At 37.9% G+C, this 23,650-nt stretch overlaps 2 protein-coding genes across 5 annotated transcripts in view; one reads left to right on the top strand and one right to left on the bottom strand.

Moving 5' to 3' along the window:
- Positions 1 to 23,650, bottom strand: part of LOC123317449 — a 206,065-nt gene that overhangs the window by 71,093 nt on the left and 111,322 nt on the right. The window contains exon 1 of one of the 4 annotated variants that reach the window (XM_044903996.1): positions 3,222 to 3,236. The exons of the other annotated variants lie outside the window; for them this stretch is intronic. The gene's annotated coding sequence lies outside the window, so the exon portion shown is untranslated. Of the gene's footprint in view, positions 1 to 3,221; positions 3,237 to 23,650 lie in introns of those variants that run through there. 4 annotated transcript variants of the gene reach the window in all.
- Positions 3,763 to 23,650, top strand: part of LOC123317451 — a 120,222-nt gene continuing 100,334 nt past the window's right edge. Inside the window, exon 1 of the mRNA XM_044904002.1 lies at positions 3,763 to 3,964. Within this exon, the coding sequence (XP_044759937.1) occupies positions 3,766 to 3,964 (199 nt within the window). The 5' untranslated portion in view covers positions 3,763 to 3,765. The remainder of the gene's footprint in view (positions 3,965 to 23,650) is intronic.

The following is a 23,650-nucleotide window of genomic DNA, read 5'->3' as shown; positions in this document are numbered from 1 at the left end:
TTATGTCGATGCAAGTCTAGATGGCGCCCCCTTATCAATTCAGAACAAATGAGATCGAAATTGTCATTGGATTGATATTCTTCATATCAAAGATTAAAGAGTTAGGTCAGCTAACCTAACCTCACTCTATAATCTTTCCTTCATATGAAATATCTATTGGACAGATGATGTCTTTATGTAAAAGAAATATGCCCCAGAAATTCCCCCACATACCTACATCTTGCTCTAGTTTGCTTGGGTTGTTGGAATTTAAAATAACGATTTTGCGGTCGGCTTAAGTTTATATTTATGAAACCGATGATAAACAGTAGAGTTAATTATTCGCATAATACGCATTATTTTTTCTTGCGTTTTTTTTTAGATTATAATAAGCAACCCGATACAGAAGGACATCGGAAAAATGTTTCGAAAATAATTCCTTATTGCTCTTATGGGCAACGAATACGCTTTCAACCCATTCCTCCTTTGAAAAACTCGTTCCGCATTATTACTTCCACCCCACGTCCCAAGAGAAAACGGACACGGAAGTATTTGGTTACCTGTATTTTGCGCTGATTAATTTCCTTTCAAGGGAGAAAAGAAGAAAAACAAGTGGCCCTTTCATCGCGCAACGTCCTTTGAACAACACGAGGATGTTTAGCTGCTTCGCAAAAGTTTACTACTTAGTTGAGTTCTTTCGATTACTGAGGAATAAAATAGCTAGGCGTTGAATCAAGCCGGTTGATAGAAAAAAGACACGGATATTGGGAATCACACGCAACATCACTTTGTATTTCCCGGCAGAATGTAATCTGGCGAGTGAACCCTATTGACTCGTCTGCGGTCGCTTGACGAATTGTTTTACAATCTTTGACTGCAGGTAGTAGTCAAATTTGGGAGCATGAATTGTCAATGTCAATGTCAATGGTAATGTGATATGCACCTCGGCCAAAAACTGTCTACTGTGTCGCCTGCTTGCTAGCCTAGGCTATCAATTTTCAGACTCGACTATAATAGACAGTTTCTCGTTCTTGATACATGAATAACTATTTAAAATGTATGTCCGTTGGTCCGGGGTAATCTCTGGTTTGGCCAAACTGATTTTCACGGAATTTTGACTGATGGAAAGACTCTCCAGGCTTCACTTCTCAACTTTCCACATCCATCTTAGAGAAAATGAGTGGAATAATTAAAATTTCAAGTCGCAGTCTCGAATAAAATCATTTCTAATCAACCCTAGATATTTTCAGAAATGATTAAGATCAGGCATTTATCTCGGTGAAGAAATTCTAGGTTTTTTCCTTCGGTGTTCAGAAACTATTGGAAGCTGTTGCTCAGATGTCAGTTTCCGATAAAAATTGTTGGCGCACTCTCGCGGTCCTCCCTTGTCGCCTTTCTGCTCGGGAAAGCTCTCAGTTCTTCCGTAAACTCCACAGGGTGCGCACGCGATACCGTGACTAATAGACATTTCCCGGTGGAAATTCGTGAAAACTCCATACCGCATATAGTTCGCGACGACTTTGATTGGTGACTTCTTGTTGTTTTAAAGGTGAGGAACGGTCCCTTGTTTATTCATTGATGTGGTAGAGGAGTAGGAGGCTTTTTTGTGGTTTGAAATTATATTTATGAATAATTTCGGAATAGTAGTTTTTTCAGGTCAACTGGAAAATTTTTCCGAAAGTGTGTTCGGAGTATTTTCAGTTCTTAAACAATACTTCTGTTTATTTTCGTGTATTTATTTCATTTGTCTGAAGAAAATGATAAGCTCTTTTTGAAATTTCACGTTTCATGAATCATGATAATTTCTGATATGAGAAGTTCCTCACGCTCAGATGAATAAATGGTCGAAAGACTCCACTCATTTTTCTATCAGAAGTTAATATTGGTTTCTGTAGAGCACCTTAAAACAAAATCCCAAACTGTGAAATTCAACCCACTATACTTTATCGCAAGTTGAATGGTATGGGGGAGGTGTTACGAAGTTCTATTTTTTTTTTCAAAATCCTTTTTCATTTTTGAATGAGTTGGCTTGCTGTTTCCTTCCATTTTGTTTCAAATTTGTATATTTTTATTTCCGATTAAAGTTTCAGGGATTCCAGTGATCCATAAACACCTCAGACTTTTCATTCCGTTTGATCTTCCATAGTTATCGCTAACACACTAGATAGCAGAGAACTTTGTCTTCGTCTAGAGGCCACCATGGTAGGTTTCCTAATATCCCTACACTCTATTGATCCACGGTACACCGCATATCAAGGTTTAACTTCGTGGATAGTTTCAGAAAAAAAGTAAGAAAACTGGTCAAAAGGAGTTTTGGCAGTGTTGATCAGTACAGTACTGGCAGTGGCCAGTGCGGGCCTGCATCAACACCTCCGGGAATCCATCAGCCATTCCATCCGCATTCCCGTTGATCATCCAATATTCCCATTCTTCCCGGCTTCCTGAACGAAATTCCCGGATTATTCTGTTCCCGCTTATTTATCATTATTTGGCCTTCGCGGCGTGCAAAAAAACGATTATATTCAAATGGGGCATTTCCACCAGGCGCCACAGACGGATTAATCATCCCCCTCCCTTAATAGACCTCGGAAAAATTGAAAATGACACGGAAATTTCATTCTGATAAATGGACTATCCGATGGGATTTGTTCGTTCCGGAGGGAACCGGAAAAAGCTTGTCTTCTCCGTTTGTTATTCATTAACTTTTTGGGGTTGCGGATCGCTGAATCGTCTCATTTCTATCGGAGATATTTTTGGGGCACAGTTCAGCAAAATAAAGATATTAAAATGAAATTCACTTCCTTTCCGCTCACTGGAGGAATAACTTTTCAACAGCAATTTCAATATTTGTTTATTCCGATTCTGATTGTTGAGATTGTTTGCCGAAACTAACTTATGTATTAGATTGACTTCTAATACTTGAATCCATTGATCATCAAAATTTTATCCTTTGAACACTACTTTGCCTAAACTACCTCAAACCCTAGAATAATATTGTTATTACTTAAACTCAATATCCTCGAAATTCAATGAAAAACTGAAGAAATAAAACAAAGAACCAAACGCCAGTCCCTGGATGTGAAGTGTTCGTAACATCCTCTTACAATTCATGAACCGGCTCGCATGCAGCCAGCATAGCCAGCTCATCCTCTCACAGTAACGCAATTTATTCAAAATATTTCATTCTGATAAGACTAGCTACGTTGAAAATTTGAATTTTCTCTCAAATTCATCCTACTTACCTCTCTAGAACGGCGCGTAGACGTTGGCGTAACTGACTACTTCATTTGCAATTCCGGGTCTTGTTGGTATCATCAGGATGTACATCTGGGGCCATTTTTAAATTCGCTGATTTAATTTCAGAGAGTTCTGCACTGATGAAAAAGGTATACATGATATACTCAAAGTGGGTCGCTGGATATCAGGTAGTATTCAGTATTCAGATCATGGAGTGAAATAAGTCTAATTTTATTTTTTCTGATACTGCGTATGTTTCATGTTGAAATCATCGCTGCAATAGAAAATATTTCTTTTTCCCCTTCGCCAAAGGCTGTACACTACCATGGTTTTATCCAGATGAAACTGAATCTTCTCAATGAACTTCTTTCTGTATAAAGTAGATCGGTGCAGGCAAATGTACCATCCGGTATAAGAAATATATACTATAACCTGAGAGACTATACACCAAGGAACTTTGCCTCTATGGAATAGACATTTTCTTGATGCTCCATCTTGGTTAACTATTAAGTTCGATTCAGACCTTGACAAAGGTTTTTCTTATTTCAGATGGAGGACAATAACGGAAGGAGTTGCAGTATGTCCTTTTTGTGTGGAAGAACCAGCCTTCTGCTGATCATGGTAGGTTACGCCGTATTTGGAGCTGTTATTTTCAAAGCAATAGAAGGTGGCGACCCTCCAAAAGAAACTCCTTCGATGGTGCAGAAGAGTAGGGAGGATTGCCTAAAAGAACTATGGCTAATAACAGGTAAGATGAATATTTCTGACATTTTAACAATCGTTTCTGAAACAAGTCTGACTAGAATCGTACTTCTTGAGCAGTGAGTCGTAATAAGAGGGTGTTGGAAATTCGAAAGATACAGGATAAGTGGAGCCAATTTCTTAATTCCTTGTTAGTGGTTTAAAGACGACCAGGTATAGAGCATTTTCTCTGAAATATATGAGGGGTTCAGAGCTGAAGTGAACCAAGTCCATTCAGCCTAATTTTGAGATGAATGGCTTGGAAGTTGTTTACAACCAATTAATTCAAAACTGACTTCTTTATTTACTATAATTCTTATATAAGCATATGCTTACATTCTAACCTTTTAAAATCTGAAGAAGTTACTTTTGAATTAATGGTTGATAAACAACTTCTAAGTGTTTCAAAATCACGACCTCAATCTGAAGACCAAGACAGCCATTTACAAAGCAGTGGTCCTCCCAACGCTTCTTTACGGAAGCGAAAGCTGGACGCCCTACAGGCGACATATGGAACAGCTTGAACAAACACAACAACGTCATCTAAGTCAAATAATGCACATCAGATGGTTCCACAAAGTTTCAAATGCATAAGACTTGCAGCGCGCGAGTTGTATAACAATTGAGACTCAATTAACGAGGGCCTGACTCAGATGGAGCGGCCACATTCTGAGGTTGCAAGTTCCAAAAGTTTATCATGGAAAAAAATTATAACCGAAACATCCCTTTGTCGTATTAACCCGCAACTACCATGGGACGTGCGAAGCTCCCCCACTAAGCGATTTTTCACCGATGAAAAATCTGGCAACAGGTTAAGCGGTCGATTTTCCGGATTTCGGTAACGGCCGTCTGGGTGAAAAATACCGCGTATCGGCCTATAAATCAGTTTTCTCGCCGGGCGGTACTCCCAAAAAAAGACTAAGGGCGTCCCACACGATTCCGAAGTGAATTATGCTGCAGAGGTCAACGCGGGCTAGCGTTCCAGTCTTGGCCGATGGATTTTCGGGGCATCTAGAACCTGGAAATATCTCCTACGATGGAAGTTGTGGCAAAAAAAAACGTGGGGCGAGAGAAAATGGAAGATAACTCTCGTGATCTAGGACATAAAATAGACCATCAATGTCACGACGGTGTAGGCAGTATTTTTATTATTAATTGCTTCCTTAATGATCACAGAAAAACCGGATTTCTGAAATTTTCGATGTCTTTCGATCAATAAATCAGTGTATGTTGTAGAGTCAGAAGTTAAATATGAATCTTGGTTCGGATGATCGCTTCAAGATAGTCTTTTTCCTATCCCCATCACCCAAAATACAGTTTTTAGTTCGGCAGTCAGCAGCTGAGTGGACTGTCAACTCTGTCATAATTCATTCAACGAAAACAACTCATAAACTAATGCTTAACGACAAAAAAAATGATATCAAGAAAGCGAAACATATAATCTTTCTAGTTATGATATATTTATTAACTATCCATCATGTCTTTCTACATGATAGAAAACAATTAGAGTCTTCCTCAATTAAAATGATTAATATTGTCTGATATTCGAGTAGTTTTCGAGGAGAAATCCAGACTTAAGAGGGGTCTACACAGTTTAAGTGGTCAGTTCAAAAAGAGAAAATGAATATCTCACGTCAGAAACCCCTAATTCTTATGGGGTTTTCATTATGATTCAACTCAATCAGTTCGTCATCTCTATAAGTCAGAAATTTTTATATTCGTCAAACGAAAAAGAAAATAAATTGTTTTTTTCATTAAAGAATAAATATTTCTTCATGTTGTTAACTTTCCGAGGTGAAATCATCTTTTCTATGAATTTCCACATGTAAAAATTTCTCGAAACGTCTTGCCATTTGCTACAATTCGTATCCTGGTGAAATTGAAAAAGAAATTCGTTAAGTGCTGCCATCTTTTCGTCGAAAGTGGAAACTATTGTAATATTCGTATCTTTTATTCATCATTCAAGTGTTCTGGGTAGTCTTTCCCCCTTTACAGCATTAAGAATGGTTCGGAGATCATTTAAAATGAAATCGTGCTGAACTTGACCGATTACTTGTGTGCATTATTGACAGAATTTATCAATAAAAAGACAAAATCATCATTACACAAAACTGTAGAAAATTAATCATCAGTTAGTTTCAAATGCAGATAATTTCAATTCAGGGATCAATAAATAATGAAGCTAAGCTAACAAGTTCAGGTAATCTATCGTTTTTTAGGGTCATACGGGGAAAATGAGCTTTGTGATTCGAACTTCGGAGCAGCATTCATCGTAGATAAACTGTGTTTTCATCGTAGAACGTCAGTGTTAGATGATGGTTCTCATTTTATTGTTTAGAAACTAGAAAATTTCATAACCAGGTTTTCATAGCCTCGTACAAATTCATCTAATAGAATTCGAATCCAAGGAATTGAATTTGTTTTATAATTGTTGCAATGGATATATAGTTGAGATTGATTTCATCGAGAAAAGCTATTTAGTGAATCAGTGAATGTTCGTGATAATCCAGTAGTTAAGTTAGGATTTCCAACTCAGTTGGTCTAGCATTGATATCTCTTTCCGATTCTAAAAATTTTCCCTCTGACAAAACGCCAAAATAGAATGAAAACTTAGTCTCGAACAAATAAATTCCCCACTGATCCGATAAGAAAGTTTTTTCCGAAAACTCCCCGATGTATATGAATCGATGAAACATGAATCGAGATAAATAAAGGCTGAAAATTCGACTTTGAAACTTTAACTTTTTGCGAAGCGGACGTCCTCTTCTGAACTCTAATACCAGGATGGTATCCGGCTTGTTACTTTGGGTGTACTTTCCAACTATGATTTGTTGAAAGCCTCCACGCCCAATTTATTCAGACGAAGTCGAAGGAGATTTTATCGATATTTTCCACACCCATACTGGATTAGTTTTGTAGTAGAATCGTTGATAATATATCTAGGATCTACCCTATCGATGATTTTTCCAACTTCTTTAACTTGAAGTTTTTGAATCTGCGAACCTGTTTCGTTAATGGTATTCCATGCCACTCCAGGTTTCGTGCATTTTATTTATTGCGAAGCTCTGCTGAAGCTTTCTCAACTGGTATACAAGCCACAAAACATCCTATGCAAACTACGGAACTTCACTGACGAAGAGCGGTATCTCTTATTCTCTACCTCAAGGGCTTACGCACCATGACTGATAGAAAAGAGATTTCGGTTTCAACACTTATGACGCGGAACGCGAACAGGGGGGTTGGCCGGATTTTCTCCTCAGTAACCCAAGGGCTTACGCACCATGACTGATAGCGAAGGGAAAAGTCAGACTCGCGAAACAGGGAACGATAAAATATTACAGAAAGCGATACAGTAAAGCTGTGTCAAAGAAGTAACCGGTGTAGGTCTAATTAAGAAACTGAACGGTAAAGACATGGACCTACCTCCTTTATTTCAGGCACTCGCGGAAAACAAACGAAAAGTAAAAATTAATTCCTAAGAGCACTAATACTCGCAATACAAAATTATTTCTAAATTTGTTGAACGGCTTGTCGTGCACACAATTAAAGTCGAATCGCAGAGAAAAGAAAGTACGGGGCGTAAAAGTGACAAAAGAGTAAAAGAGTCAAAGTAAAAGAGACGGTTGCGGAGGAAAATCTGCTTTTATAGGCAAATCTCCCCACACGTTAAAAATCTGAAAATTTCAGAATGCGACAAGAGTAAAAACGTCGTCAGTTCCGGTTTATCGTATATCAACATCAGAAAAACATGAAAATCTTCAACGGCATGCAAGAAAAACAACGTTAAACACAGATAAACGGTCTTTTACATTTACTCTGCCTATCGGAATGAATGTACTGAATATTTGAGAATTAAATATTTTCAAAGGAGGAATTATGAAACGAAAGGAATGCACTAAAATGAACTCCAATTTTTCTCAGAAAACTGGATATCATTACAACATCCTTCAAAAAGTATGCACCGTGCTCCAAAAAAAAACCCTTAAAGACACTTCGGCAATCTATAATGCCAGAAGCGCATCAGGTGCAGCCATTATTAATTAAAATTCGAATAGAGGTCGATCGTAAAATCTCACCTAACGCCTTCTATAATAGATAAACTCCGATATTACTTTCTAAGTCTAGCAATAACGTTATTAGAAGCAGCCCTGTGGAATAACGAAGCTGAATCCATGTGGGAATTAAGGGGATCACTACGTTTCAGATTTTAATTACGTTCCGATCATTTGAATAACCGTTTTGGCGCAATATACTGGAATAGATTAATATTATCGGAGGCGGCGTGATCGGTTTTGGAAATATGTCGATTTGAACGGTCCATATCATCGTCATAAGGATGATGATGAAAAATAAAAGGTAGTGACTAGAGTCCCGACTCGGGACTCGTGTCCAGTCCCGAGCGACGTCATTAAATTCCGGACTGTTATTCGGTTCCGAATTCAACGATGCACTGCATTGGTGTTCTGAAATTATTGAGCAGTGAAAGGAGTAGCGAAAAACTAAATTTTCAGTACAAATCATAAGCCTACACCCAGTCAAATAGAAACAATGATTCATATTTCAATCGGGCATGTAGATATGAGTTGCTATAAAGATGAATATGTATGCTGTTAGTATATTTTATTTTCAAATCATCACATTTATGAAGAGAAAAAAGAGCGATCTTGAAATGAAACATCTAAGATGCTCATTTTAAACAGAACTACTACCTTTACCTTTTTCGCTGAATTTTCATACACTTCAAATAAAAATACATTTTATTGAGATGCCGCAGCATAGTGTCGTTATTTCGTATAAAATATTATACATTTCACAAATATATTTGTCAGCTTCCTTTCTCTATCACATTTTTTTAGTCAAGAATGGCCGTAAGGAAGAGGTTCATCTCTGAATCAAGAATTACGTCTGCCAATTCCTTTGGATCAATTTACACTAACCAATCCCCAACTTTCTCACTATTTAGAATTTCTTAGTTGCTCCTTCCATTCTCAAATCAAATGATAGTATTTTCTCCTGCCTTTTCAATCTTGATTTAGAAAAAGCCCACACTATTTTTTAATAAGGTATCACTCCTTGAATTTTGTCGCAACTATTCATAAATAATATTATAAGATTCGCGAACATTACCTCAAAACCCTTTTACAATGTCGGGACTAAACAAGGGTCCCGAGTAAGGACAAGCGACCTGTTTGGTATTCGAGTCATTTGATTTCGTCCGTCGGGACTGGACACGGATCCCGAGTCGGGACTCTAGTCACAGCCAAAATAAAAAGACACCTTCAACATTGAGGGTCCTCAACTCTGATGAGATCAATAAGACCGAAACTATTGTCAGCATTTACTCTTTTTCTATAGGATAGTGTTTCCGTTGACATCTTGAATGGTGACGAGCAGCTGAACGGATGAAAAAGCAGCTAGAGAGCATAAATTTTCTTTGTGACTTTCATCAAACTAACTTGTCCCCACTCATTTATACAGATCGATCCTTTAAAAAACTCGAATCTCACTCTAATTTTCTGCCCGTACATCGTAGGATATCGACGGAGAATGGCAGAAGGCCATTTCCCAACAGTGATTCAGGGCGTTGTCTGTCCCCCGGGCTCGAAATAAATATTTACCGTAACCTGTTGAGAAAGCGAAAGGGATGATGGTGGCTTAGGGGGATGAACGTTAAGCTGTCCCATCGGCCCCCCTGGGGATATTTAACCGCACGACCGAACCCCCGCGCGATTTTTTCACGGTACGCGGGTTGACAGCGAAGCCTGTGAGGGATGGAATCGAAGGGAGAGGTTTGTCAGTGGTTTTTTCGTGGTGTCACAACAGGTTTTCATAGAATCCTGGCTATCGAAATTGATTAAATCGCCACTCTCGTATCTGTGAACGAGGAACAAAGTAGACGAGTGTTTAAGGACGAAAAGTGAATCAGGACGAAAAGTACCTACTCGCCCCCCAAAATACACTGCGCAAAAAACTTAACGCACTCAGACAATAAGAAATCGCCTCTATATGATATGAGAATATGATTTAAGGCTTCGTGTCGCGGCAAGAGGCCCAGCTCTTACCCCAGCCCATCGAAGGGTGCGTTTGGATTTTGCGAGAGAGCATATCCATTGGGAAGAGGCCGATAGGGAAAGAGTTCTCTTCACAGATGAGTCTAGATTCTGCCTCTACCATTGTGATCGACGTTCCCTTGTATACAGACGTCCACATGAAAGATAAACTCAGTGCAATTTCCTGAATACTACTGGTTTCGGGGGAGGATCGATTATGGTATGGGGTTGAATATCTTTGACTGCTCGCACAGACCTAGTGGTCGTTGATAATGGAGCTATGAATGCTGATAAGTATATAAGGAACATTCTTGAAGAGCATGTAGTGCCATTTGCCCCATACATTGGTGAAAATTTCATTTTTATGGAAGATAATGCCAGACCCCATCGTGCGCGCATCGTTCAGGAGTACCTTGAAGAGGTTGAAGTCTCTCGAATGGAATGGCCAGCAAGAAGTCCAGATCTCAATCCAATTGAGCAGGTTCGGGACAACCTCAATAGAAGGCTGAGAAGTTCAGAAAATCATCCAGCTACTCTTAATGACTTAGGAATCCAACTCTGAGAAATCTGGGAAGGATTAGATCAGAACATTTTAAGATCACTCATTTTGAGTATGAACCGTCGCGTCGTTGCTGAGCTGTAATTAACGCAAGGGGTGGAAATACTAACGTCCAGTTTCATAATCCAATTTAAAGACACTTTAAGCTTAAAGCTTCCTTTACTGTCATTTTTAGTAGGGTTAAAGGAAGTTTTAAAATTAAAGGGACTTAAGGTTTGATTATGAAACTGGACGTTAGTATTAAATCACTTATCAGCATTTCAGTATTTTGAAAATTGTTCATTTCTCTTCTTTCACATAAGATTCGATGAAATCCTAAATTTTTCTTCCATTTAATGTGTCTTGTTTCGTTCAAAATCTTCCCGAGAGAACATAAAAAATAAGTTATATAAAGTCAATGTAGAGTTAACTTTCATTAAAATTGAGATTTTCAGAATGTGCGTTAATTTTTTTGCGCAGTGTAGAGAACTTTTCGTTCGGAAATTAGTACTTACTTACTTAAATGTAATTTTTTGCTTAGGTCGATGGAAAAATTATTCAAACTGAAGTTAATTCATAGAAATATCGCGAAGTACAAAATTTGCCTGTGTTCTTGAAAATATTATATTATTGCTTTAAAATGAGATAGATCCGTAAGATAGTATAAAATGGAAAAAGAACTCCTGCAGACGTATACAACTCAATGGAGCTAGTTTCATGTTCAACAAATAAATCTCAAGTCGCCTCCCAAAGTACCTAATTTTTCACGAACAAAACACTCATAACACGTCCGAAACAGGCCTCATTATGCCCCCATTCAGACCCATTAAATCTAGCGCAAAACGTCCGACGCAAAAACAGCGGTGGTTAACAAGACTTTCTAAATAATCACCCACAACCCCTTGCCTCCTATCTTGACCCCCCTGCTGATGGTAGAATCCGACCCCGCGGAGAAAAAAGTGAAAAAAGTCCTCGTATTGAGATAATAAACTGGGCCGAGCTCGACGACCTCGGACTGATGACTAGGATGGAGAGAAAAAGGGTGATTTTTCATTTTTTATTCCTCCCCTACAACTTATATAACAGCACGTGTCGGTGACGGGCAAACGGTGCTCGAGATTTGGGACAAGCCGAAACTGAAACGGTCGAGGATCCTATATACGAATCAAAATGAGTGAAGAGGTGACGCTAAAACCCCTGCGATGAATTGTATGGAAGATTATAGGGTGGAAAAATTTCGAAAAAATTGGTCAACTTTGAGGAGCTGTAGCAGCCAGAAAAAAGGCACTGGATACAAGCTGATTTTTTTGGTGATAGACTGGTTCTTTGCAAATAGAAAAAACCTCATTTCATCCGTCTAAAGCAAGCAGTTCAGATTTTATGATTTTTTCGCGAAGGTCTGAAATTTCGGATTTTCCATCGACCATAACTTGAAAAATAAATTTTTTAAAAAATATCTGTTTTCATATACGTGTTCTACGCTCTCGAATAAGTGTACAGTACAAATTTGGTTCAGATCCGAGACCAAAAATATTTTTCGAAAAATCGCAAAAATGGAAAATTTGAAAAATTTTCGATCTCTCCGATTTCCACCAAAATTGGAGTATTCACTAAATCGAGGACGCAGACTACGAATATGCAAACAGAATTTTGCTGAAAGGATTAGTATTCAAATTATGGTCAATGGAAATGGCATTTTTTCAAAAATTGCAAATTTCAATCTGCGATATCTCCTGTTATGTTCGTCTGATCGAATTGGGATTTCCGGTTTCGTAATCAGCATTGCCAAGGCTTCCACCCTAGCATAAAATCTCGATTTCGAAAATCTCGATTTTTTGGGTCAAAAATGAGCAAGGGGTTAGACCCCCCCAAAATGACCTATTTGCTCCACTGCAGGAAAATCAGGGTGTCCTATTACTGACTAAGGATATGGAGTGTATAATACTTACTTTGTTGATTCCACCAAAGCGTACAGTTGATGATTCCATTGAGAATTGCACTCCAGAGAACACTTCAAAGTGAACTGAAAAATGGAAAAACACTAAATTCGATTTTTCTCTAAACAGTGTCAGATATTTGAAAGTTTGGTAAAAAAATATAGGTTTTCGAATACGCTGAATCTATTGCGAGCAATTTCGAAAACATATCTCCCTTCGTTAAGATTTTCATCTTGGAAATGGCAATTTTTCAAAAATCGCAATTTTTAATCTGCGATATCTCCTGTTATATTCGTCTGATCCAATTGGGATTTTCGGTATCGTAATCATTGTTGCCAAGGCTACCACCCTAGCACAAAAACTCGATTTCGAAAATCTCGATTTTTTGGGTCAAAAATGAGCAAGGGGTAAGACCCCCCTAAAATGACCTATTTGCTACTCTGTCTGAAAATAAGGATGTTCTATCACTGTCTTAGGATATGGCGTGCATAGAATTTGTTTTGAAGATTCTAGAAAACTAAACAGTTGATGATTCAATAGAGAATTGCACTCCAGAGAGCTCTTCGAAGTCAACTCGAAAATGAAAAGTGGAAAAACAAAAAAAATTATTTTCTCCTAAACAGGGCCAGATATTTGAAATTTTGGTACGAAAATAAAGGTTTTCGAACACGCTGAATCTATTGCGAGCAATTTCGAAAGCCTATCTCCCTTCGTTTAGATTTTCATCTCGGAAATGGCAATTTTTTAAAAATCGCAATTTTCAATCTGCGATATCTCCTGTTATATTCGTCTGATCCAATTGGGATTCTCGGTTTCGTAATCAGCGTTGCCAAGGCTTCCACCCTAGCATAAATACTCGATTTCGAATCTCGATTTTTGGGGTCAAAAATGAGCAAGGGGTTAGACCCCCCTAAAATGACCTATTTGCTCCTCTGCCTGAAAATCAGGGTGTCCTACAACTGTCCTAGGATATGGAGTGCATAGAATTCTTTTTGAAGATTCTAGAAAACCAAGCAGTTGATGATTCAATAGAGAATTGCACTCCAGAGAGCTCTTCGAAGTCAACTCGAAAAAGAAAAGTGGAAAAACAAAAAAAATTATTTTCTCCTAAACAGTGTCAGATATTTGAAATTTTGGTATGAAAATATGGGTTTTCAAACACGCTGAATCTATTGCGAGCAATTTCGAAAGCCTATCTCCCTTCGTTTAGATTTTCATCTCGGAAATGGCAATTTTTCAAAAATCGCAATTTTCAATCTGCGATATCTCCTGTTATATTCGTCTGATCCAATTGGGATTTTCGGTTTCGTAATCAGCGTTGCCAAGGCTTCCACCCTAGCATAAAAACTCGATTTCGAAAATCTCGATTTTTTGGGTCAAAAATGAGCAAGGGGTTAGACCCCCCTAAAATGACCTATTTGCTCCTCTGCCTGAATATCAGGGTGTCCTACAACTGTCTTAGGATATGGAGTGCATAGAATTCTTTTTGAAGATTCTAGAAAACCAAACAGTTGATGATTCAATAGAAAATTGCACTCCAGAGAGCTCTTCGAAGTCAACTCGAAAAAGAAAAGTGGAAAAACAAAAAAACTTATTTTCTCCTAAACAGTGTCAGATATTTGAAATTTTGGTATGAACATATAGGTTTTCGAACACGCTGAATTTATTGCGAGCAATTCCCAAAGCCTATCTCCCTTCGTTTAGATTTTCATCTCGGAAATGGCAATTTTTCAAAAATCGCAATTTTCAATCTGCGATATCTCCTGTTATATTCGTCTGATCCAATTGGGATTTTCGGTTTCGTAATCAGCGTTGCCAAGGCTTCCACCCTAGCATAAAAACTAGATTTCGAAAATCTCGATTTTTTGGGTCAAAAATGAGCAAGGGGTTAGACCCCCCTAAAATGACCTATTTGCTCCTCTGCCTGAAAATCAGGGTGTCCTACAACTGTCTTAGGATATGGAGTGCATAGAATTCTTTTTGAAGATTCTAGAAAACCAAACAGTTGATGATTCAATAGAAAATTGCACTCCAGAGAGCTCTTCGAAGTCAACTCGAAAATGAAAAGTGGAAAAACAAAAAAAATTATTTTCTCCTAAACAGTGTCAGATATTTGAAATTTTGGTATGAAAATATAGGTTTTCGAACACGCTGAATTTATTGCGAGCAATTCCCAAAGCCTATCTCCCTTCGTTTAGATTTTCATCCTGGAAATGGCAATTTTTCAAAAATCGCAATTTTTAATCTGCGATATCTCCTGCTATATTCGTCTGATCCAATTGGGATTTTCGGTTTCGTAAATAGCGTTGCCAAGGCTTCCACCTCAGCATAAATACTCGATTTCGAAAATCTCGATTTTTGGGGTCAAAAATGAGCAAGGGGTTAGACCCCCCTAAAATGACCTATTTGTTCCTCTGCCTGAAAATCAGGGTGTCCTACAACTGTCCTAGGATATGGAGTGCATAGAATTCTTTTTGAAGATTCTAGAAAACCAAGCAGTTGATGATTCAATAGAGAATTGCACTCCAGAGAGCTCTTCGAAGTCAACTCGAAAAAGAAAAGTGGAAAAACAAAAAAAATTATTTTCTCCTAAACAGTGTCAGATATTTGAAATTTTGGTATGAAAATATGGGTTTTCAAACACGCTGAATCTATTGCGAGCAATTTCGAAAGCCTATCTCCCTTTGTTTAGATTTTCATCTCGGAAATGGCAATTTTTCAAAAATCGCAATTTTCAATCTGCGATATCTCCTGTTATATTCGTCTGATCCAATTGGGATTTTCGGTTTCGTAATCAGCGTTGCCAAGGCTTCCACCCTAGCATAAAAACTCGATTTCGAAAATCTCGATTTTTTGGGTCAAAAATGAGCAAGGGGTTAGACCCCCCTAAAATGACCTATTTGCTCCTCTGCCTGAAAATCAGGGTGTCCTACAACTGTCTTAGGATATGGAGTGCATAGAATTCTTTTTGAAGATTCTAGAAAACCAAACAGTTGATGATTCAATAGAAAATTGCACTCCAGAGAGCTCTTCGAAGTCAACTCGAAAATGAAAAGTGGAAAAACAAAAAAAATTATTTTCTCCTAAACAGTGTCAGATATTTGAAATTTTGGTATGAAAATATAGGTTTTCGAACACGCTGAATTTATTGCGAGCAATTCCCAAAGCCTATCTCCCTTCGTTTAGATTTTCATCCTGGAAATGGCAATTTTTCAAAAATCGCAATTTTCAATCTGCGATATCTCCTGCTATATTCGTCTGATCCAATTGGGATTTTCGGTTTCGTAAATAGCGTTGCCAAGGCTTCCACCCTGGCATAAAAACTCGATTTCGAAAATCTCGATTTTTTGGGTCAAAAATGAGCAAGGGGTTAGACCCCCCTAAAATGACGTATTTGCTACTCTGCCTGAAAATCAGGGTGTCCTACAACTGTCTTAGGATATGGAGTGCATAGAATTAGTTTCGAAGATTCTAGAAAACCAAACAGTTGATGATTCAATAGAGAATTGCACTCCAGAGAGCTCTTCGAAGTCAACTCGAAAATGAAAAGTGGAAAAACAAAAAAAATTATTTTCTCCTGAACAGTGTCACATATTTGAAATTTTGGTATGAAAATATAAGTTTTCGAACACGCTGAATCTATTGCGAGCAATTTCTAGAGCCTATCTCCCTTCGTTTAGATTTTCATCTTGGAAATGGCAATTTTTCAAAAATCGCAATTTTCAGTCTGCGATATCTCCTGTTATATTCGTATGATCCAATTGGGATTTTCGGTTTCGTAATCAGCGTTGCCAAGGCTTCCACCCTAGCATAAAAACTCGATTTCGAAAATATCGATTTTTTGGGTCAAAAATGAGCAAGTGGTTAGACCCCCCTAAAATGACCTATTTGCTCCTCTGCCTGAAAATCAGGGTGTCCTACAACTGTCTTAGGATATGGAGTGCATAGAATTCTTTTTGAAGATTCTAGAAAACCAAACAGTTGATGATTCAATAGAGAATTGCACTCCAGAGAGCTCTTCGAAGTCAACTCGAAAATGAAAAGTGGAAAAACAAAAAAAATTATTTTCTCCTGAACAGGGCCAGATATTTGAAATTTTGGTATGAAAATATGGGTTTTCGAACACGCTGAATCTATTGCGAGCAATTTCGAAAGCCTATCTCCCTTCGTTTAGATTTTCATCTCGGAAATGGCAATTTTTCAAAAATCGCAATTTTCAATCTGCGATATCTCCTGTTATATTCGTCTGATCCAATTGGGATTTTCGATGTCGTAATCAGCGTTGCCAAGGTTTCCACCCTAGCATAAAAACTCGATTTCGAAAATCTCGATTTTTTGGGTCAAAAATGAGCAAGGGGTTAGACCCCCTAAAATGACCTATTTGCTCCTCTGCCTGAAAATCAGGGTGTCCTACAACTGTCTTAGGATATGGAGTGCATAGAATTCTTTTTGAAGATTCTAGAAAACCAAACAGTTGATGATTCAATAGAAAATTGCACTCCAGAGAGCTCTTCGAAGTCAACTCGAAAAAGAAAAGTGGAAAAACAAAAAAACTTATTTTCTCCTAAACAGTGTCAGATATTTGAAATTTTGGTATGAAAATATAGGTTTTCGAACACGCTGAGATTATTGCGAGCAATTCCCAAAGCCTATCTCCCTTCGTTTAGATTTTCATCCTGGAAATGGCAATTTTTCAAAAATCGCAATTTTCAATCTGCGATATCTCCTGCTATATTCGTCTGATCCAATTGGGATTTTCGGTTTCGTAAATAGCGTTGCCAAGGCTTCCACCCTAGCAGAAAAACTCGATTTCGAAAATCTCGATTTTTTGGGTCAAAAATGAGCAAAGGGTTAGACCCCCCTAAAATGACCTATTTGCTCCTCTGCCTGAAAATCAGAGTGTCCTACTACTGTCTTAGAATATGGAGTGCATAGAATTTGTTTCGAAGATTCTAGAAAATCAAACAGTTGATGATTCAATAGAGAATTGCACTCCACAGAGCTCTGCGAAGTCAACTCGAAAATGAAAAGTGGAAAAAGAAAAAAAATTATTTTCTCCTGAACAGGGCCAGGTATTTGAAATTTTGGTATGGAAATATAGGTTTTCGATCACGCTGAATCTATTGCGAGTAATTTCGAAAGCCTATCTCCTTTCGTTCAGTTTTCATCTTGGAAATGGCATTTTTCAAAAATTGCGAATTTCACTTGAGAATTCGTCAAGACCGTACGGTTATGCCGAGATAGATGAAATTCTCAGATTTAGTACTCGACAAGATGATCTTTCAGAATCTGTATCACATTTGGTTCTACGATAATTTTCCTGGAAGAAAAACTACTCTAAAGTTGATTTTCGAAAAATTGCCAAAAAGATAGGGTCAGTTGAAACTTCCTCAAGACCGAACGGTCGTGCCGAAATGGATGAAACTCTCAGGTTTATCACTAGAAGAGTTGCTCTTTCAGAATATGTATCTCATTCAGATCTGTTATGATTTTCCTGGAAGATAAACGACTCGAAAGATGACCTAACTTTCCTGCCTGTTTCATTTCACTAATCTACTAGGCTAGGCTATGGGTGATCCACCATAGTGAAATACCGAAAACCTCCTTCCTGTATTGTCCTCTGTTCTAACTTCTAAATCTACATTGTAGGTGGATGAAAATTCCCCGTCTTCATTCATCATTTACCACACGAAGCGTGAGTATCAAATTCGCCAGAACCGATTTCTGTCGCAAAAGGACCGGCAATAAGACCTTTTGTCCCATAAAACTCCCAGGCAGATGAAGTTAACTTTTGTAGCGCCTATCCGATACCCCGAACCCGCGTCACAAATCGTCCTTTCGACCCATATACTCCCCTAATCTTCGCCGCAAGATATTTCACAGTGCCCCTGCTGACCCTACTACGATTATTGCTCTCGTTATTTCGGCTCTATTTCACGGTGACCCCCAACGTCGCGGGGGGAACTCCTTCGGACAAGGGTGACACTAATTCGCACGGGGAACTGCGGCCAGAGGCCCCTCCCCCACGTCCTGTAATTATGCAGGGACGACGTAGTGGCGTGAGGTCCTTAGAGCAGGATTGAGTTAATTTGTCTTGCGGCTTCTGGAGAAGATGGAAATCGGGGGACTTGAAGGTGACCTAAAGGATGGAGGGAGAGGAAGTGTGGCCTACGGGGTTTCCCCAATCAGGAAACGTAAGGCGTTTTGTACAGGGCGTCCCAAAATCGAAGCTAAAAGAGTTAAAAAAAACTTCTGACGAAAATTATGTATTTTTCATCAAATATCTTTGAAACGTCACATTTTGAAATAACCATTTCAACCCAAAAAATTTATTTTAAGCACTTAAAAATGAAAAATTCAAATGGGTATTTAAAATTTAAAGCGTTTCATGTGGATTGCACAAGTTGGCAACATCGACTGAAATATGCTTTGATAATAAAGGACAACAAATACATTATCTTGATGAGATAGACAAAGATGGCTGTCTATGAAGTCTGCGACGAACGAGGAAGGTCGTAAAATTTTATGGTATTTTTATGGCCGGTTGCAGTTGAGGCTCGCCAGTAAGTACGCACCTGTAAATCGACAGCTGTTATTTTATAAACAAGCTGATCGGACATTGTTCTTTTCATTTTCTAGGAGGCGCAGTTGCCAAATCGTAAACTTGAAACCAAGCGATTTAAATTGCAAAACCCCATATTTGAAGAATGATTTTGAGTAGTTTCCGCGGTTCATTTGAAAAATTCATGAATGAAACTCATAATTATTCAGTTTAACCTTCCATATTCAATGATAACCCAAATTGAGGAGAATTCCCTATTGTACTTGATCATTTTCCTCCAATTCTCATAGTTCACCCAGCGACGGCCATAAAATCCTGAAAACAACAGCTCCATGCACGAATTATTAAAAAAAAATTTCCTCCTCATTATACAGGGTGAGTCTTTGACTCGTACAAATATTTCAAAAGTAGATTCTTGAGGTCAAAAGAAACACTTTTTTCCTTTACAATTTTTCCCGAATCGGCTCAGTTCAAAAGATACAGGCTGTCGAAAAACCATAAAAAAATGTTATTTTTAGTTCTATCTCACAAACGGTTGTATCGAATGAAATGAATTTTGGAATATAGTTTTTCATTTATTTGATGAATCTTTTTCGAACACAAGATATCACCCACGTCTTCCAGTTTTCTTATTATGACCATTACGTACCATAAAAATACCAAAAATTCAAAGAACCCAACTCTTGATACTGAATAGGACGCTACCTAATGAATATTTGAACGTTTTGTAAAATAAAAGTATTCCTCATATTTTCTCGTATAAGGCGCCGTTTTCTAGTAATTTGAAGTACAAAATCAAAACGTATCTGAGAAATTTGAAAAATTGGGTACTTAGGCTGGATACAACTCTGTTTTAAAGATCCATAGTTGTGTAGTGTCACAGATCTAGCTAGTTATTCTGAAGGTTATTTTGTTTTTCCACGCGTGGCACAGCTCATCAAAGATTTTCACAATTTCGGTGGACATCTTCTTTCTTGTAATTCATTACGTAACTCTGGTTTACTTTTTTGACCTCAAACTTCACACTGACACTTCTTATGAGATATTAGTCGTTGCTATGGTAACGCAATATTTTTTTTATGCATGGAACTGGTCTAGGCCAACTAGATGTCCATACATCCTCGTATAAGACAAAGTTACCATTAAAAACGGATATGAAAGGATGTAATTTTCGAAACATGAAAAAAAGAAAACCAAACTACATTTTTCTCCGGAAAGCTCGAAAAAGCTTCCGACTCGAAACATAAATCCAAAAAAAGGAACGTCCGACAATCTGCGGAAGAATAAATGAATCCGAAACCTCTGCAAAAAGATCGGAGTTGATTTTCCACCGCCGGCAGACACCAGGAGACTGTGCCGCAGTCTATGGTCGTAACTAAAAAGATAACAAGCCTGAGGAAATGAATCCGACTTTCCGTGGAAACTCCCGAACTTCTGTTATTGTAGCCGGTGTCAAGTTTCCACCTCTAATGGAACATAATACCCCTACTTTATACCATTACATTCGCGATACATAAATCGCCAAAGAGAGAGCTGATGGAGTCTGTCGTCCGTTGTTTCAGGATGGGAAAAAAAAACCGGTCTATTCTCATTTTCTTCTTGTGTAACGTTACCCCTCGCCCCCACCCTCCGCGTGATATACTGGGCTCGTTTCGAGATGTTGGGGGATAATTGAAAAGTGAGAGGCCATCAGTTCTTGTTTCTGTTCCCGATCGCGTAGGCAGTGAGGCATGAAACAGAACCTTTATCTTCATTGGAGTGGAATTATCGAGACTTTGACTTCGCAATTAGAGCATGTGAATGATTATTGCGAGGAAATTGTATTTCCAATTCCCTAGTACTAGAGGTCGGATCCATTACTACATGACCTAAGACATAAACGTTCCTCGCTTCGTCTCTTTTTGTTTCCGACTGAATTTTAGCGTCAGATACGGAGATGTATTGATATCTAGTTAGCCTACACCAGTTCCATGCATAAAAAAAAATTGCGTTACCATATCAACGAACAATAACTCATTAGAAGTGTCAGTGTGAAGTTTGAGGTCAAAAAAGTAAACCAGAGTTACGCAATAAATTAAAAGAAAGAAGATGTTCACCGAAAATTGGGAGTATCGAGCCATCATCAAGTACCTGTATTTGAAAGGGTTAAGAGGTAAGCAGATTTACGAAGATATGCTCAATACCCTTGGTGATCAATGCCCTTCGTATGCGACCGTGAAAAATTGGACTGCAAGCTTCAAAAGAGGCAAATTTTCCATTGAAGATGATGACCGATCGGGAAGGCCAGTTTCTGAGTCAGTCCCCGAAAGTATCGATGCAGTTCATGACATGATTTTATCAGACCGTCGAATTGGGCTAGAACGGATATCTGAAGCACTGAATATTTCATACGAACGCGTTCATCATATGGTTCACGTCAATTTGGACATCAGAAAAATTGCTGCAAAATGGATCCCCGAATGTTTGAATGTTGACCAAATGCGTGAAAGGGTAAGCATCGTGTTCTATCTGTGCTCGATTTGAAAACGATGTAGACTTCTCAAACCGAATTGTTACTATGGAAGAGACTTGGGTACATTTCTACCATTCAGAAACAAAGAAACAATCGATGGAATGGCGATACTCTGGTTCTCCAAGACCTAAGAAGTTTCGTGTCCAAAAATCTGCTGGAAACTTCTTGCTTCAGTTTTTTGGGATTGCCATGGAGTAATCATGATTGATTTTTTGGATAAGGGTAGAACAATAACCGGAGATTACTATTCGACGTTACTGACCACTCTACGGAAAAAAATTAAAGAGAAAGGCGCTCAAAGCTATTCAAAGGGGTTTTGTTTTTGCAGGACAACGCTCCTGCACACAAATCTCATGTTGCTATGCAAAAAAATTCCTGATTTAGGGTTTGAATTACTAGAACACCCCCCTTATTCTCTAGATTTGGTTCCATCCGACTATCATCTTTTTCCTCAACTAAAAAAAAGTTTAAGAGGTCGTAAATTTTCTTCCAACGAGGAGGTAATAAAAGCTGTGGAGGTCTGGTTTGCAGAGCAAGAAGAAACTTTGTTTTTGAAAGGTCTAGAGATGTTCGCTATAATAAATGTATTCAATTAAGATTAAGAGAAGGGGAATATGTTAAGTAATCAAATATTTTGACATTGAAATTCCGTTTGGTTCTATAGTAGGCTAAGAATTTTTCAATATATCCCCGTAGTACTCGATACGGTCTTCAAAAGTAATCACAACATCCCTCATCCCTATTCAAAATCAAGGGGTTGTGCTCACCCCCGTTGAAGGTTGTTTCGAATAATTCAACAATCTCTTTATTTTGGTTAAAGAAAAAATCACTTAAAAATTTCAATGCTGTGAATGAATACAGGTGAAAATTAGAATTTGTTTCAATGAACAAGGAACAATTTAAATTTTTTTTTATTCACGATTTTTCAACTAGGATTGACTAGAATGACTGTAACTATGATATGGGGTAATTCGAAGTCCATTCAGATCATTTATAAAGACCACCTAAGTGGCATAAAGGGCGAGCATGCAGGGCTAAAGGGAAGTTATCAATCAAATACATAATTATTTATATTAATTTTATTAACCTTGTAAAAAATCCTAACATTATAGTTTTGAATTGATAAATTTAACAACTGGGATGTCAACGAATTCGATTTAAAAGAAAATAGTGAGATTGAACAAACAACATGCAGACACATGACTCCGTGGCAGTGACTTCAAACTGATTGGGGCAGGTTCCGGTTTTTCATCAGGGAAAACTTCCTCCTCGATTGTTCTTCACATAGCAGCAGCCAACGCCCGCTCAGTTAAGAGCTCCAAGAAGCGAATATGTTTCGAACTTCTTAGTTTTGGTTTAGAGAGGACCCTCATTTCGTTTTCATTTTTAACCTTGATAGTTCCTGGCGATTTCTTTCTATGTAAGTTTAAAGCTGCTAATAGCGAATCTTCTGTAATTCAAATAATAATGATTAAATATCAACAATACAACAATACCGAGAATCATTAAAAATTCTACAAATATGAACCGTTGAAAAACTACTCTATTGGTTGAGAAGAAATTAATGGTAGCAGAAGGAATAAAAGTATAAAATATAAAATAATACATAGCAAAGTACGAGTACGAATTAATACAAAAAGCAAAAATCTAACATACCTTCATTTTTATCTTCCTCGATGGTACCTTCAAAAAGAGCTCTTTCAGGTGTGGTATGAATGAAATGCAAATGTTTGTAGTATATTTGGCGAATCTGATTATCACAATTCATCGCCACATTCCACTGTGTAGATTTCAAGTCGGTTGCTCCTTCGATGTATTGCTGTAAAATTTTTTTGATTGTGAAAGCTTTCTCCAATTTTTGCTGTAACTTAGTGGGCCGTTTTTCCTTCGAACCGGCATCTCCTTTCTCTTCTTCACGAGGTCCGTAATTTTTGGAACATTCACCACACTCACTTTTTTGCATAGTTTTTTCAACTTTAACGACTAAATTCGAAATTAGCACTTTTCGTCTTAAATTACTCTTCCTTTTCGCTAGTCTCAATTTTTTTTTTGTACGTTTCGAGAATGATTGATGCGTCCATACTTGCTTTTTCA

Source organism: Coccinella septempunctata, chromosome 7 (genome assembly GCF_907165205.1).
Source record: "Coccinella septempunctata chromosome 7, icCocSept1.1, whole genome shotgun sequence".
NCBI lineage: Eukaryota > Metazoa > Arthropoda > Insecta > Coleoptera > Coccinellidae > Coccinella > Coccinella septempunctata.
The sequence above is the reverse complement of the archived record's forward strand: the minus strand, read 5'-3'. Positions and strand labels throughout refer to the sequence as shown.